This window comes from Mustela erminea, chromosome X (genome assembly GCF_009829155.1).
Source record: "Mustela erminea isolate mMusErm1 chromosome X, mMusErm1.Pri, whole genome shotgun sequence".
Lineage (NCBI taxonomy): Eukaryota > Metazoa > Chordata > Mammalia > Carnivora > Mustelidae > Mustela > Mustela erminea.
In genome coordinates, this window is record NC_045635.1 from 1281308 (window position 1) to 1297014 (window position 15707).

The 15707-nt window shown below is 58.2% G+C and overlaps 2 protein-coding genes across 5 annotated transcripts in view; both read right to left on the minus strand.

Moving 5' to 3' along the window:
• DHRSX (dehydrogenase/reductase X-linked) overlaps positions 1 to 10274 on the minus strand; it is a 147363-nt gene extending 137089 nt beyond the window's left edge. For 2 of the 3 annotated variants that reach the window (XM_032331736.1, XM_032331735.1), the window contains exon 1: positions 10056 to 10274. In XM_032331736.1, coding sequence (XP_032187627.1) covers positions 10056 to 10164 — 109 coding nt within the window. In that variant the 5' untranslated portion in view covers positions 10165 to 10274. Of the gene's footprint in view, positions 1 to 9446; positions 9695 to 10055 lie in introns of those variants that run through there. The other variant, XM_032331737.1, reaches the window with a different exon arrangement.
• On the minus strand, positions 527 to 10169 carry ZBED1 (zinc finger BED-type containing 1). Of its 2 annotated transcripts, none has more exons than XM_032331711.1 (2): positions 10056 to 10169; positions 527 to 3911 (listed from the first exon to the last, which is right to left on the minus strand). In XM_032331711.1, exon 2 carries the CDS (start codon positions 3856 to 3858, stop codon positions 1771 to 1773), a length of 2088 nt encoding a protein of 695 aa, XP_032187602.1. In that variant the 5' UTR covers positions 3859 to 3911; positions 10056 to 10169; the 3' UTR covers positions 527 to 1770. The 2 variants fall into 2 exon arrangements, with proteins under 2 accessions (XP_032187602.1, XP_032187603.1); XM_032331712.1 differs by lacking the exon at positions 10056 to 10169 and adding an exon at positions 9447 to 9538.
• Positions 10275 to 15707: the final 5433 nt, after the last annotated feature.

The following is a 15707-nucleotide window of genomic DNA, read 5'->3' on the forward strand; positions in this document are numbered from 1 at the left end:
ATTTTGTCAGCCCCCACCTAGCAACAAGGCAACACATTCCCTGCAGGAAGAGGTCAGCCAGTGCCGACTACCGTGCCGTATCCGTTTGTCTGCGGGGAGCCTTGTGAAGAGGAGGAAGTTGGACAACAGCCAGATGCCTGCACAAAACGAAAGGTCCACGCTCACCACTCAGGCAGGCCCAGGCTCATAAAACCATTCTCGTGCGAACACAAGCCAGTGAAGGAAAATGCAAAAGGCCTGCTCCCCGGCATGACGTCACCAAGTGGCGGCCTTCCTCGCATGAAGGAAAATGCAAAAGGCCCTCCACCAGATGGCCGGTCACCAAGTGGCGGCTTTATTTACGTACATTTTGGGATGCGCAAATATCCAGAATGGATCACAGCCTTGGTCATTTGCAAGGACCCCAGAACAAAGCATCATGAACTCTGTTCTTTGTGGCCCGGAAATGTCTTTGAAGAGAGCAACAAAAGCCTCCCTCCTGGTTGAAAGGGTTTTCACCACAATGAAAACACATCAGACCAATTAATTAGGAGCTCATCCGTTTCTTGGGTTTATTGAACAAGAGTCAAATTCGAAAGCATTAAATAAGAAAAAACGGGAAAAAAAAAAACCCACAAAAAATAGATACCGTGAGGAAGGCTCAAACCCAGTCAGATGCGTCAAGATACAAGTCTCGCCCCTGGTCGACACCACAGGGGTAACACCCCCAGGACACGGACACATCCGCCTCCTTAGAAGTCTATTGTGATAGTCTTGGAGGTGCTCTGGCACTCAGAACGTCACCAGCAGCTGGGATTTCCGGGAGCAGCAGAAGCAACCCCAAAATCAAGGCGAAAGTGTCCCATCGTCCGTTTTTTTTTAAAAAATCAGCAGGCCCCTGTGGTGCGGCCTTGACATGATAGAATGCAAGAGTTCGCAGCCCCCTGGAGAAATCGAAATCACCCTCGGCACACTTGGGTCCCTGGTAATTTTGGAAAGCAGGGCTCCCGAGGGCGGGGGGCCTTGTGGTCATCCTGGGGACACATACACACACATACACACACACACACACCCCTGCACTCACACACAGGCACGCGCGAGAACGCTCAGGACCCAAGCGCAGCGGCATCACCAGGACCACACGCACAAAGCAAACTGCAGCAATGTTACAAAAGGCAGAAGACCCCTCTTTTCCTGCGTTGTCCCCACGGCCCCTTCCACGCTCTGCACCAAACCCAAAGCTTGCGGTTGCTCCACTCGGGGCGCCCCCGTGGGTTGGAGCGTGCTATCCCCGGCCGTGCCAAAGGCAAGGCGCGCACTTCCGCTGGAGAGGACACATGAGCTCACAGGTCTGCGAGGCCTTTGGAAGGCATGTGGGCTGGGAACGATGCGCGAGACTGGATGTTTTTCATGGGATTATCGTAAACCCCCCGATGGAGACTAGGACGGCCTTGGGAGTGGAATTAATTTATGCAGGAAGGGAAGGGGGCTCCCTCCCTCCAGCCGTCTCTCCCTGCTGGCTGTGCTGCCCCCGGAGTCATTATCTGCAATCACCAGCCAGCAGGGGCACAAGGGAACTTCTGGAACGTTCCCTTCCTGTTTCTGCCCCTTTGCTGGGACGCGAATGGGCTCGCAGAGGGAAGGCGCGGCAGCCGCGTCTTTCTCTCCTGTGCGCGTTTGCTCCCCCTGGCAAGGCCACCCACGCATACGCGCATGGGGGGGTATTTACAGCAGAGCACCCCGGGGGGGGGGGGGCGGTGCCACGGTGACCCGCCCCCACCCCGCCGGCACCTACACGAAGCCGCTGTCCCTGATCCCAAAGAAGCCGGCGTGCACAGCGTCCCCGAGGGGGAACACCTGCTCGTGATCCAGGCCCCACTCCCCTTCGTCCTCGTCCTCGGGCTCGGCCTCCGCGCCGCTGCGCGCGTTCTCGTACAGGAAAATCTGCTCGTCCACGTGTGCCGGGGCGAGCCTGTTCCTCTTGGCGCTGACCACGTTGGCGGAGGTGCCGAAGAGCCGCTCCGGGAAGACGCGCGTGGCCGCCACGCACCAATATTTCTGCAGCACCTTGGGCAGCACGGGGAAGAGCGCCAGGCGGTCGGACCACCACTTGAGGGGGTCCTCGTTGAGGCCCAGCACCTTCTGGGACTTGAAGTTGCTGAGTTCCTCCACCACCTGCGCGTGCCACTCCTCCTGGTCCTCCACGCCCCCCGTCTGGCAGAAGATCTCGGCCAGCATGCTGTTGATGACGTTGGTGGGCGGCGGCGTGGACGCCAGCACCAACTTCTTCACCGGCGGCTCCTCGGGCAGCGCGTACATCTTGTCCTCGGCCGCCCGGTAGCCGCCGCCGTCTTTGACCTTGTCCAGCAGGCCCTTGGCCTCCTCCACCACCCTGTTCTCCACCTGCTGCCTCTCGAAGGCGGACAGGAAGGGCAGGCGCTTGTAGCGGGGGTCCAGGAAGGTGGCCACGTTCAGGAACATGTCGATCTCGGGCGCCTCCTGGTAGGTCTTGGACAGCTCCTTGGCGATGACCTCCTTGGCCATGCTGAGCTCCTTGCAGTCCGTCTCCTTGATGTTCAGCGTGGTGTTCAGCAGCATGTGCAAGAGAGGCTTCACCATGCTGATGGTGGGGTACTTGGAGGCGGAGAGCATCTCGGCCACCTGCTTGAAGGGCTGCAACAGCTCCACCAGGCCCTCGATGGTGGCCCACTCGGAGGCCTCCAGCATCAGGTGGTGGTTGTTGCTGTCCTCCACCAGCACGCCCGCAATCACAAACTGCTGCTCCTTGAGGCGCTGGAGCATGGCCAGCGTGCTACCCCACCAGGCCACGCGGTTGCTGACCAGCATACAGTGCGCCATGTTCTGCTGCTTCTGCTTCTCGTAGAGCATGTACATGGCCACCGTGGACTGCTGGAAGTACTCCACCAGCTTGCGGCAGCGGGCCAGCAGCCCAGCCAGCTTGGGCAGCTGCAGGGCCTGCTGGATGCCCGCGTTGAACGTGTGTCCCAGGCAGGGCATCTGCACGGAGATGTCCAGCAGGGAGCACGCCTTCACGATGTCCTTGCCGCAGTCCGTGGTGGCCCCAAACACCTTCGCGCTGATGCCCCACTCAATGAAGGCCTCGTACAGGACCCTGGTGATGGACTCAGCCGTGTTGTCCTCAGGGACCTCAAAGGTCTTCAGGCAACGGGAGCCCACGGACAGGCAGCCGGGGGCCCCGCCGCCCAGGAAGTGGGCGGCCAGCGTGACATAGGCTCGATTCTGGTTCTCGCTTCTCCACATGTCCGTGGAGATGCCGCACCAGGACGCGTCGCTGAGCTCCTTGAGGACAGCCTCACGGACGGCGCCGTACTTCTCAGGGATGGCCTTGCTGCACAAGAATTTCCTGCTGGGCAGCTCATACCTGGGGTCGGCTGTCTTCAGCAACACCTTGAACGTGGGCTCGTCCACGATGGACGCGGGATACAGGCCCTCGCAGATGAGGCCGATGACGGCAGCCGTGAGCTCCTGCTGCCGCTTGCTCTCATGGCCATGGCCGGCCTTGGTGGCCAGCGTGTCTGGCGGGGTCAGCTGCGACGCCTCGGGCTTCAGCTTGGAGAAGGCGGTGGCAAAGGCTTCGCGCATCTGCTCCGTGTTGCTCTTCACGAACTCACAGAACTCGTCGGGGTGATTCTTCTCCAGGTGATAGGAGAGGTTGGACGTGTTGCCGGAATAGGCGATCTGGGCCATGCAGATGCGACAGTATATCTTCTTCCACTGCAAGATGCATCCCTCGGCGTTGGTGTCGAAGCCGAAATACTTCCACACTTTGCTCTTGGCGCGTGGGTGGGCCACTAGCTTGAGGTCTGTCTGGGACGGGTCCAGGCCTTTCGCCTCCATGGCTTCTGCGCCGCGGCCCGCCTGCGGGGCCTCCACTCATTCCTGCGCACCTGCTGAGAAGCAGCAAGACAAACACAGCATGAGAATGGGTCCAGGCACAGGGGGGTGCCCTGCGAGGAGCGAGCGCATGCCACATGCCGAAGCAGCTGTCTCCTCCCAAGCCGCAGGGCAGAGGGACACCACGGGACCACCTTTCCCGGTGCGCATGGCCTTTGGAAAGCGGAGGGTGCGCTCTGACAGATGAGCACCTCTTTGCTGCAGGTCACTCCTAGGTGCGGCGTGCACAGCAACTCCAAGTGTCTGAAAACGTGCGCATCTGAGCTCCAACGCGCGCACGACTTCACGCGTCTGAAAACGTGCACATCTGAGCTCCAACGCGCGCATGACTCCACGCGCCTGAAAACGTGCGCATCTGAGTGCCAACGCGCGCATGACTCCACGCGTCTAAAAACGTGCGCTTCTGAGCGCCAATGCGCGCACGACTCCACGCATCTGAAAACGCGCGAGGTGCGCGCAAGACTCCATGTGTCTGAAAATGCGCGCATCTGAGCTCCTATGTGCACGAGAGTTCGCGCGGCTGAAAACATGTAAGTCTTTGAGTTTCTCGGTCTTTACAGCACCTGGCCCACCTCGGCTGTTTACCGTTTCCTGCGCTAGGCCGTCCACCATCTTGCCACCAGCCAGGCAGGGTCTCTTTCCGGGGGAACAAACTGCTGGCGGCCCACCGAAGCCCCTACTTGCCTCAGCTCGGCCGCCAGCCCGGGAGGACCCACCAGCACCAGCACCTCAAGCCTCCTTGTGAACAACCATGTGAGGCACCACATCCCCAAGGTTGGTCCCGGGTATCCAAGAAGCAAAAACGGTTTTTAATTCAGACAAAGCAGTCTTTAAGTTGGCTAAGAGGCATGGCAACTTTTTTTTTTTTCCTCCAAATTTTATGTTTTCTTTCCTTTTTTTTTTTTCCTTCCCAAATTTTACGTTTTCCAAATGATGCCTTTTAGAACGTGGCATGTGGTCCTTTTATCTTTGGCACATCCGTCATCGGTAACTTTAGTGAGACGGTAATGGACATCTTGATCCCGTGAAAGGAGCTTCTGACAACGCCCACCGGGGGCAGTCATACCTGTGCGCACAGATACACATTGGCTGTGCCCCAGTTTCAGCATCACCAGACTCTCAAAGGGGAGTTGACCTAGAAGCCACGCCCCCAAGGTTCCTACAGTCCCTGATGCCCCCTCGTCCTGTCCCACCGATCAGGGCAGGGACACCCTCAGAACAGCAGCTGGGTTCTATTCAAAGGTGTGTGTTGAGTCTGCAACCTTCCCACCCACTGTACAGTGCTCAGGGGGTTTAAAAAAAAAACACACCAACCAGGCATTTTCTGAGTATCAGGAGCATGTCCAGAACGCAATCTCGATGTCTAGCGGGGATGACACAGTGCCCCCCCACCACCAGAATTCGGGCACTCCCAGAACCTGTGAATGGAACCTTATTTGAAATAGGACCCAGGTGTGATTAAATGAAATGTCATAAGGTCATGGAAGGGATGCAGGCACAAGCCAGGAGCCCCAAGAAGCTGAAAAAAGCAGGAAAGACCCACTCCTACAGCTTCTCGAGGGAGCCTGGCCCTGCACGGCCTGGATCTCAGTAGCCCTGCCCTGCCTGGATCTGACTATGCTGTCCAGAGCTGGGAAGGATGAATTTTTGACCTTCTAAGCCAGTGGTACTAAGGTAAGGCTTACTCAGAGCACTCCTAAGACAAGGGTAAAACCTTAAAAGATACTGAGCGTCAACATCATGCCGGAGATGCCCCCCACGTCACAGAGCCACACCCCGCCACGCTGGTCCACATGAGGTCTTCCTGGAAGACGTCACAACACGCAGGATAAAGGGGCATCACGGTACCTGGGCCGGACAGAGGACACGGTCACTGTGACCAACTGCAGGGACGGAGTTGAGAGACGAGGAGGCCCAGGGTCTCCAGCGCAGGTGGAGCGGCTCCGACACAGCCACGATTTGCAGAAAGAGGACCCCCAAAGCCGCACCTTCCGTAAGCCCAGTCAGATCACTTAGGTCACAGTCTCTGGGGTCCCCTAGGAAAGCAGGTGACGAGGACGGGGGAGGTTTCCCGTGAGCCCCTGGACAGCCACTGGACAGGGCTGTCTTTCCGCCACCATCTGTACCGCTGGGCTCCCAGTGGCGTCGGTCAGGGTCCCCAGTAAAGCTTTCTTCAAGGCAAGCTTTCTGCACTCCTCCTGGCAAGTCGTCAGAGCCCCTCCGGGGAACCATCCCCAAGCCCTTCCTGGGGGTCCTGACTCTTGCAGCGAAAGTAGCCGGTTTCTTTCCATGTTGCCAAACAGCACATCCCAAGGAAGGCAGACACGGCAGGACGGAAAGCCTGACGCCTTCCCCGCGGCCTGAATGGAGCCCAGGAGGCCAGCAAACACAGGAAAGAGGACCCCCAAAGCCGCACCTTCCATAAGCCCAGTCAGATCACTTAGGTCACAGTCTTTGGGGTCACCTAGGAAAGCAGGTGACAAGGACAGGGAGGTTTCCCGTGAGCCCCTGGACAGCCACTGGACAGGGATGTCTTTCCGCCACCATCCGTACCGCTGGGCTCCCATCGGCTCCCAGTGGCGCCGGTCAGGGTCACTAGGGCTCACTACAGTACTCTGTGGCTTGGAGAACTCTATCATGGAGAGTGGAGCTATTTAGCATCTGAAAAACCCATATCACTGGTAGTTACAAGCAACTGGCTTGTCTTTGTTATCTGAAACACGGATCTTAAATATGTTTTAAATTTCTGGTTTAACTCCCCACAGGCAAAACTGGCCTAACAAATGGTCCTTTGGGGTCCTTCCTTTTTTTGGAGAGCAAAGGGACCCTCGATCATGAAATTTGAATACCACCCCCACCCCCACCCCACCCCACCCCCGCCCGATTTCACTTCCCTAGAGACCCCGTTCATGTCCACGTGCGCACAAAAGCAACAAGAATCTACTTTCCCTGGATAGGCGCTCCAACGCCCTGTAGTCTGGAAACTAGGAGTCCTCCCAAAATAGCTCCGTAAGTGGGCTGGCTGACATACTTTGAGGTGGGTATGGCCTTCACAGGTTTAGCACGCATGAACGAGTCCGTTGTCCGTATTATCAGGGAGCCTGCCGACTTCCCATGGAATTTGTTTGTAGGATTTTATTTATTTATTTGACAGACAGAGAAGGCACAACAGGGGAGCAGCAGGCAGAGGGAGAGGGAGAAGCAAACCCCCACACCCAGCACAGAACCCAACGCGGGACTCGATCCCAGGACCCTGGGATCATGATCCGAGTCGAAGGCAGACGCTTCCCTGACCGACGGAGCCACTCACGCGTCCACCCCCCCCCCACGGAATTTTTAAGGAAAATTCCATCCAAAATCTCCATTTCAGAACCCACGGATGCATCGAGATGTTTCATTTCCAACGGATGACCCTTGTGGATCCCGCCCCCGTGACCACGCATCTAAGATTGGGGCAACTTGGAGCAGCCCTTCGGCCAGAGCTTGAGATTTGGGGGTCCCGTTCGGATAGAAAATGCGGTCATTAGCTCGTGTATTTTAAGATACGACGAAGAGACACACCTCCCCGTGTGGGACACCTAGATACAGTCTGGAGAAGACAGAGAACCTGGAAATCAGACCGTCTCGGAAGAGGCACAACCATCCAACCCGAGTCTCTAAAGGATCTTGCTTTTGGACAAATGTTAAGAAAATAACACCTCTTAACACTTAAGATGGCTGCACTCTGCTTTTTTTCTTCCTACAATCCAAGCGGAAGCAGACCTCGTAGGTGCCGCCACGTACTCCCCTTTCTAAAAGGTCCAAGACCATCCTCCTGGTCTGGGATTGAAAAAAAAAAAAAAAAAAAAAAAGTTGAGTTATTTCCAGCTGGAAATGGGAACTGGATCTTTGTTAGTGCTTAGCTGGAAGCCTAGGGCAGAGTTCAGCGGCTCTTGTCCAAACGCCCAGTGCAGTAAGAGGCAGATCAGAAAAGCTTTAAAAGGCAAAGCCATGGTTTGCAGCTTGGAGATGTGGGTCACCAGCAGACCCGCGGCCGGGACGCGCTCCCACCAGTACCTAAAATCGTTCCTGAGACCACAGACAGGCTGGGGCTCGCCGAGGGCCAGCAAGTTAAAGTCCGTCCTTATGTATAAAGGTTCGTCTTCTAGAACACCCAGAAGGATTCCTCTGGCTGGCACATGCCTTCACGAGGACTCTGTATTTCAACAAATTTTTATTTGTTTGTTTTAAATCAACAAGTAGAAAGAACAGAGCACGCCACCCCCGGCTGCACACGGCAAACAAGTTTTGCAAACGCACGTTTCGGTGTGCCCGTACAGGGGCGCACAACGTCCAAGGCTAAAATTCCATTCCCAGATCGACCCCGTCTTGCCGGGAAGCTCCTGGTCCGGGCTTCTAGGTAGGTGACAAGACCCGTCTCAGAGCGAAACCACACGGGTACCTGTAAGCCACGGTACTCGATGGGTCTGGGGCTGTTTCTCCTTGTTCCTCAGTTTACAAGCTGATTGGAAGGACACATGTTGACTTCCCAGTCTCCAAGCCCTGGAATGCCTACTCGCTCTTACCCTGCATTCACTTCTAATGCGTACACATACGTTTTAAGGGGAAAAAAGAAAAAAAAAAAAAACCGCACAAATTCGAGTGTTATCACCCAAGTTAAAAGCTCCGCTCGAGAAAAACAAAGAGTCATTTCCCTGGCTGGAGGTCTGGGAAGGTAGGGCTCCCTGGAAAATGTCTTGTTCCTACTCAGAGCCGAGGTTGTCCAAGTGGGACCCCCTCCCTCGTGAATGGGTAGACAAAGGAATTCAGAGGCGCGGCTGACCCCTGCAAGCACGTGGGGGTTGGCACACACTGAAAAATCCGCTTATAACTTCTGACGGCCCCCAAAACATAACCAGGAAAAGCCCAGAAACCTGACCCAGGGCACACAGGGTGCACGCACACGCACACGTGGTTTTTGTGAGTTGTCAACCCTGGATGCTGGGTTCTTCCAAGGAAGGGAGAGGAAGAAGTGGGATGAAAAAACCGTAAGGGAGGAAAAAATGCACTTATGGGACCCTGCACTCCGTATCCAAAAAAAATAAATAAATAAAAAGGCAACCAAAAACACACACAAAAAGGAAAAGCAACATGTAGGTGAAGGTGGTCATGTCACAGCAGCGCTGACCGAAGGTCAAGTGTATTCTGGCGAGGACGGATGCTGCGTGTGCAGCTGCAGAGCGGAGCCGACCCCTCGCACACTCGGTAACTGCACAAGTCGCGCTCAGAGTGCGGCTCTCCTCTTAGGCCCGGCAGGAACGCGCTCAGCTACGAGGCCGCTCCCCACCCCAGTTCCCACGGAAAACCTTGTTTTGGAAAACACTTATTTGTCACCTAAAAATAAACTGCCCCGGCTGCGCCCACAGGCGAGGGCTCCTGTGCGTCTCCGCGCAGCCGCGCACGCAGGAAGGCCTCCGGGATTGTGGCTTGGCCGCCCCGGGCATGTGTCTGTGCAGACCCAGGGCGCACGCCGGAGGTCCCGCCGGGCTTACCAGAGCTCGAGCGGGTCCCGACCCCGAGGCCTGGGGAGGGCGCGGCGGTGTTCCAGGCAGCGGCGCGGAGTTGGCTCCCGGCAGGCATTGGTCCCCATAGCACCGGCCGGGCTCCCCAGTGCCCCGGGCCGCGCTGGGCCCCGCGGCGCCGCGGCCAGGCCTTCCGGGAAGGCCGCGGCCGCCTAACCCGCGGCTGGAACAGGGGGAGCCTCCGGGGCTTCCCCGCCGCGCTCCCGGCCCGCGCGCGCGCTCTCCGAACGACCCCCGCCGGCGCGCGCACAGCCCGAGGTCGGGGGGCGCGGGGGGCTCGGGGCGCGCGCGCGCGCGGGCCCGGCCGTGACCCCGGAGGCCGAGGTCGCGGGCTTCCGGCAGACCCAGGCCCCGGGGCAGGCGCGAGCGGGCAGCCGAGACGCGCGCGCACGAGAGGCTCGCGGGGCGCGCTCGGCCTCCCCAGCCCCCGCCGCGCGCCTCCCCCGCCGCCAGCCCGCCCGCGCCCCCCGCCCCGGGTCCCGCCGCGCGAGGAGCGCGCCTCCGCCCGCTGTCGCCAGCGCCCCCGCCGCCCCCCGTCCCTGCCCGCGGCCCCCGCCCGCGCGCCCGCGCCCTGCTGACCTGGTTCCGCGAAGCCCCCGAGGCAGCGCCGCAGCAGCTGCGCCAGGATCACCGCCGCGCCCACCGCGTAGACCCGCAGGGCCGCCCGCGCCGCAGACAAAGGCGACATGGCTGCCCGGACGCCGCTTCCGCGCCGCCCGCCGCCGCCCGCCCCCGGGACCCGGCGCGACACCGGCCGGCGGAAACGCGCCCGCGCGGCCCGCCCTCCGCGCCCGCCCGCCTGCTCGCCCCGGGCCGCGAACCAGGACCCCGCCCCGGGACCCCTCCCCGACCCCGCCCAGGCCCCCGGAACCCCGCCCCGGCCCCGGGCCCGACCCGGGGACCCCTCCCCGACCCCGCCCAGGTCCACGGAACCCCGCCCCGACCCCGGACCCCGCCCCTGGACCCCTTCCCGACCCCGCCCAGGTCCCCAGTACCCCTCCGCGACCCCGCCCAGGCGCCCGGAACCCCGCCCCGACCCCGGACCCCGCTCCGGGACCCCTCCCCGACCCCGCCCAGACCCCCGGAACCCCGCTCCGGTCCCGGGCCCGACCCGGAGACCCCTCCCCGACCCGCCCCAATCCCCAGAACCCCGCCCCGACCCCGGGACTCCTCCCTGACCCCGCCTCGATCTCCGCAACCCCGCCCTGATCCCGGACCCCGACCAGGGACCCCTCCGCGACCCCGCCCAGATCCCCGGAACTCCGCCCCGACCCCGGACTCCGCCCAGGGACCCTTCCCCAACCCCGCCCCAACCCCAGAACCCTATCTGAACACTGACCCGATTCGGAGACCCCGCCCCGGTTCCACCCAGACCCCTGGACCCTGCCCGTGGACACCTGTCCGCCCCGCCAAGACCCATCAGACCCTTCCCAGGGACCCTGACCCCGGACACAGGCCCAGGGTCCCCACTCCCTCACCCAGACCCCAGAACCCTGCGGACTGACCCCTTCCCTCGACCCGGTCCCCGACCTGGGACCCCTTCCGGACCCTTCCTGACCCCAGTCTTCAATAGGAGTAGTGGTCCTAGCAGTCCCTAGAGTAGGAACCCCCACCCAGATTCCCCACCCCTGCCCAGGACCGGTCGAAGACACCAGCCCTGGTCCCCGCCCAGACCCTGGAACCCACCCCACCCCCAACCCTGTGCAGACCCCTTCTTGGATCATTGGACTTGCACTGCGACTAACCACGCCCCCACCCCAACCCCTACCCAGAACCCTCTAAAGGGACACCTAAACCTGGCCCCACAAGAACTTCAGGCCTGCCAAGGTCCAGGACCCCCGGTCACATGCCCCCCCATTGTAACAGCCAGTGCACTGCAGACTTGCATCCTTCCCAACACCAGCCGAGACCACCCACCCCTGCCAAGATCCAACACAGAGGATGCCACACCTCTCCACTGAGTCTGGGGATCTCCCCCAACTCCATCACCTAGGACCCGAACCCATCAGGCCTTGACTGCAGGGGGCCCCCTAGCCCAGGGCTACCAGCGTCCCCCAGCACCTGGCCCGCAGCTGGACCCCTTTCCTCAGGTCAGGGGACTGGCTTCCCATGGGGATCTGAGACAGTAGGGACTCACCCCTGCTTGGTGCATCCCCCCTGCTGAATTAGGAAGGCTCCTTCTGGACTTTGCGACCCTCTGAGAAACTGAGGCCAAACAGCCTTTCCAGGATCCCCTGCCACGTGGGAGTATGGGCCTGCCCGGCTGGGCCAGGTGCACCCCACAAACAGGATCAGGGACAGTGACCGTACCTTCTGCCCCTGTCCACTCCCTGGTGTGTGGGATGGGCAGCTCTGGCCCACCCGTTCCTGGTGCAGGATGACTCCAGGAGTGGGGGTCCAGGGTCTGAATGGAGTCAAGGGTGGGGGTCTGTGGACAGGGATCCAAGATCCAAGTGGGGTCCCTGGGCCGGGGGCCTGGGGTCTGGGTGAGGTCTGAAGGGATCCTAGTGGGAGTCCTCTGTTCTAGGGTCTGGGCTGGGACGCCAGCAGGAAGCGGAGAGAGTGGGATATCTGAGTGTCCAGAAACAGACAGAAGGACAGGCTTGTTACCCACAGCCAGCCAGTGTCTGGGGTGACCCTAAAGACCCCTTTTCTCCTTTCCCCAGTCCCCCTTCCAACTGTCCCTGTTCCCAGGAGTTTCCTAGAGCCGTGACCTGTGCTGATAGCCACAGGCTTCCCTAGGTGCTTCTAGCAAGGGTCTGAGAGGACCCCCATCTCATGAACCGGTCCTCAAGGAGGTCCCGAGCGGAAGCGGGGTCCTGGCGATTGTGGGGCTAAGGTTCCTATTTCTGGGGCACAGCTGTCAGCAGGGGGCAAACCGTTGGTCCTAGCAGATCCCCCCACAGCCCACTCTTGGAATGTCGACAGTTTCCCCTCCTGCCCCGTCTCTGTGACTCCCGTGGCACCCAGTCCTCTGCGTCTGAGGGCTTTTGGGCTTAGGAAGGTCTCACCAGGTCAATCCAGGATCACCGGCCTATTTTTAGGTGCGCACCAGAATTCCACCTGCAAAGCCCTTGGTGCTCTACCACGGCGCACAGTCATGGCGGCTGGGGCGTGGCGGGGTGGGATTCGTGCCGGGGTAACTTTGGGGGACCGGCCACTCGCTGCCCAAGGCCACCGTGCTCCAGGAACCCCTGCCCCATCGAGGGTGTGAGGACCACAGCACTCGGAGGTAGCATCACCTGCACCAGAAGAAGAAGGTCCACCCAGGACCCAGGATGTCCACCACAGCGCTGAGAGCCTCCTAGTGCCCAGGGCCACAACATCTCTGCAGCTCTCCGTGCACACATCAGGGCGCTCATGAGATTCCCGAGAGCCCGTGACAACGTTTTCCGGGCTCCCTTCTTCCAAAGTCGGGGTGGGGAGAAGACACGGTGAAGATGGCAACGAATGACGCAGGTCGTGGGGAGAGGGAGGGTTTGAACCAGCGGCGTTTCCCCGTACGGCATGAAGTGTGCATCTGTTTGTCACAGGACAAGGAAGGGGCCCATATGGGACGTCCCCGAGGAGGCCAGAAGGACCCTATAGTTCCTCTAGGCCCCAGATACACACCACACTAGGCCATGAGGACTTCCCTAGGAGGACGCAGTGAATCTGCAAGGGTTTCAGTACCGAGAGGTGACAAGCCCTGAGTCCCCGGGGAGGATGTGTTAGGCTTGTTGGAATGATCCCACAAGCTGGCAAGGACCCCAAGCCTACGGCCTCGGGGACAGGAGGCTCCATGCCTGGTCCCCAGGATAAGACGTGGACCTTATCAGTGAAAGCAGAGCGTGGCGGAGAATTACAACTTGGGTGGGTCAAGGACCTCGGGGTTTTCTCCAGACCCCAAGGAAGTGTATGATGTTTATGATACGGAGTCCCAAGACGGGTCCTTCACCCACAGTGTGGTTGGGAGTGTGGGTTGGGGAGGCACTGGAGGGCAGGGGGAGCCCAAGGTCTCCAAGGACGGTCAAGGCCAGTTGGGAGCCTATCAAGATGCCCTGTGTGCACAGCTCAGGATGGACAAGGACGTTTCCCCGTGAGTCTGGAGACACGGGTTAAAGCTGGTGTCCTGGAGGTACCACCCAGACTCACCAGAAATGACCAGTAATGTAAAACAATATATGATAGGATATGATACAATATGACACAATACCAAAAAAATACAGTGAAATAAAAAAATGAAATGAAATAAGTTAATAAAATATAAAACAAAATACAATACCATGAAATAAAACAAAACAAAATAGAATACAATGAAATAAATGAAATAAATTAATAAAACATAAAATAAAATGCATAAAATAAAATAAAACAAAATAAAATGAAATTTAAAAATTAATAAAATAAAATTAATTCGTTAAAATAAATTAGTAAAATATAAAATAAAATAGAAGGAATGAAAGTCAAATAAATTAATCAAATATAAAATAAAATGCATAAAATAAAATAAACTAAATAAAATAAAATAAATTAACAAAATGTAAAATAAAAAAATAAAATAAAATAAATAACCATGAAATAAAATAAAATAAAACGCTGAGGCACTTCTTAAAAATGCAGATTGCCGGGGCACCTGGGTGGCTCAGTGGGTTAAAGCCTCTGCCTTCGGCTCAGGTCATGATCCCAGGGTCCTGGGATCGAGCCCCAAATTGGGCCTCCTGCTTCTCCGTCTCCCTCTGCCCCTTGGCAATTCATGCAAACTCTCTGAAATACATAAAATCTTTAAAAAAAAATCACTGATATTAACCATGTAAAAAGGGCGTTTGAATATGACGGAATGAAGTGTTTACGATCATCATTCGTCAGCAGGTGGACAGATAAATATATGTGTCCGTCCATCCGTCCAGGGGAATAGTACTTAGGCAGGAAAAAGAGCCCAACCCTAACACCCCCTGCCCCATGGATAGACCCTGAGGCCGTGATGCTGCAGGAGAGCACCCTCGGCACCCAAGACCACACCGTGTGCCACCCCGTTGATGGGAAATGCCTCAAATCAGCAAATCCGTGGAGACAGAAAGCAGGTTCATGATGCCAGGGGCTGGGGGACAGGAGGAATAGGGCACGGGCCGTCTCTTTTTGGTGGGGGATTGCATATATCCTGGAGGTGGGTACAGGGGACGGTTGCAAACCCGTAAATACGGTCCTTGCCTCCAAATCATGCACTGCACAGCGGTGACGTCTATGTTATGTGAATTTTACCAAGGTTGAGGTACTTCAAAATTAAATGTTAAAAGAAAAAAGCTAAGAAACAAAGAATCAATAAATCGGCAGCAGGTTGACCAGGAAGGTGCCTCAGTATTGGTAAAAAAAGGGCAAGTGGCCGGTGGTGTGTCCTCTCTTCCTAGGTCCCGGGTGCGAGTGGGACCTCAGTAAGATGTGCTCGTGATGGGTTTGCAGATGGAGACAATGCATTGAGGACGCGCCCCGGGGTTGAGCCTCTTGGCTGTCTGGGGTGGGGTTCGGGTTGCCTTCTGGGCAGGGGCCCTGCGGAGTCACGGCGCGGCCTTCCCTGCGTTCACGAGGGCCCTGTGCCTGGGCACGTTCCCCGCCGATGGCGTCTGGAAATCTTGCCTGGAAGTGGCCCTCCGCTTTTGTGTCGCGTTGGTCCTCTCCAGCTTGCTCGGGGGACAAGGTTCTGCTGCAAGAGTGGCTCACACCACGGGTCGGGGGGCACCGTGCCTAGCTGGTGAGCATATTTGCTGCTGGCGCTCCTTGTTGCAGCGCGGACCCAAACACAAAGCCAGAAAAAGGTCGCGGTCGGTGCAAGACGTGGACCTAAAACACGGATGCGTTAGAGAAAGCATGTCCCCAGTTTGCACTGCGAGAGAGCGTCTCTCGGAGGCTGGCGTCTGAACACGGTGTCTACACGTCCTCACTGCTGAGCCTCCCGGGACGAGTGTCCCTGTGGCGCGGGGTGTTGTCCCGTGCCACGTAGGACAATTAGCGGCACTCATGATGCACGATGCTTCTGGGGAGGGGTGCCCAGGGGACATCACCTCTGACAGTTCTTGTCATATAACAACTCCTTGAACTCGCGGGTCCAAATCCGGAATGTTCTTTGCCTGCCGAGGTGTGCAGGGAAGAATCCACTTTGCACAAAGACAGCTCCAGCGTGGGTCCCTGGGCTTCCAGGAGCAAGACTCTGAGCCCTGTGACATGCAGATGGACCATGCTACAATGGGATTTAGG

Excerpts from the sequence above, each read along its gene's own strand:
- ZBED1 (XM_032331711.1), bottom strand. The coding sequence starts at position 3,858 with ATGGAGGCGAAAGGCCTGGACCCGTCCCAGACAGACCTCAAGCTAGTG.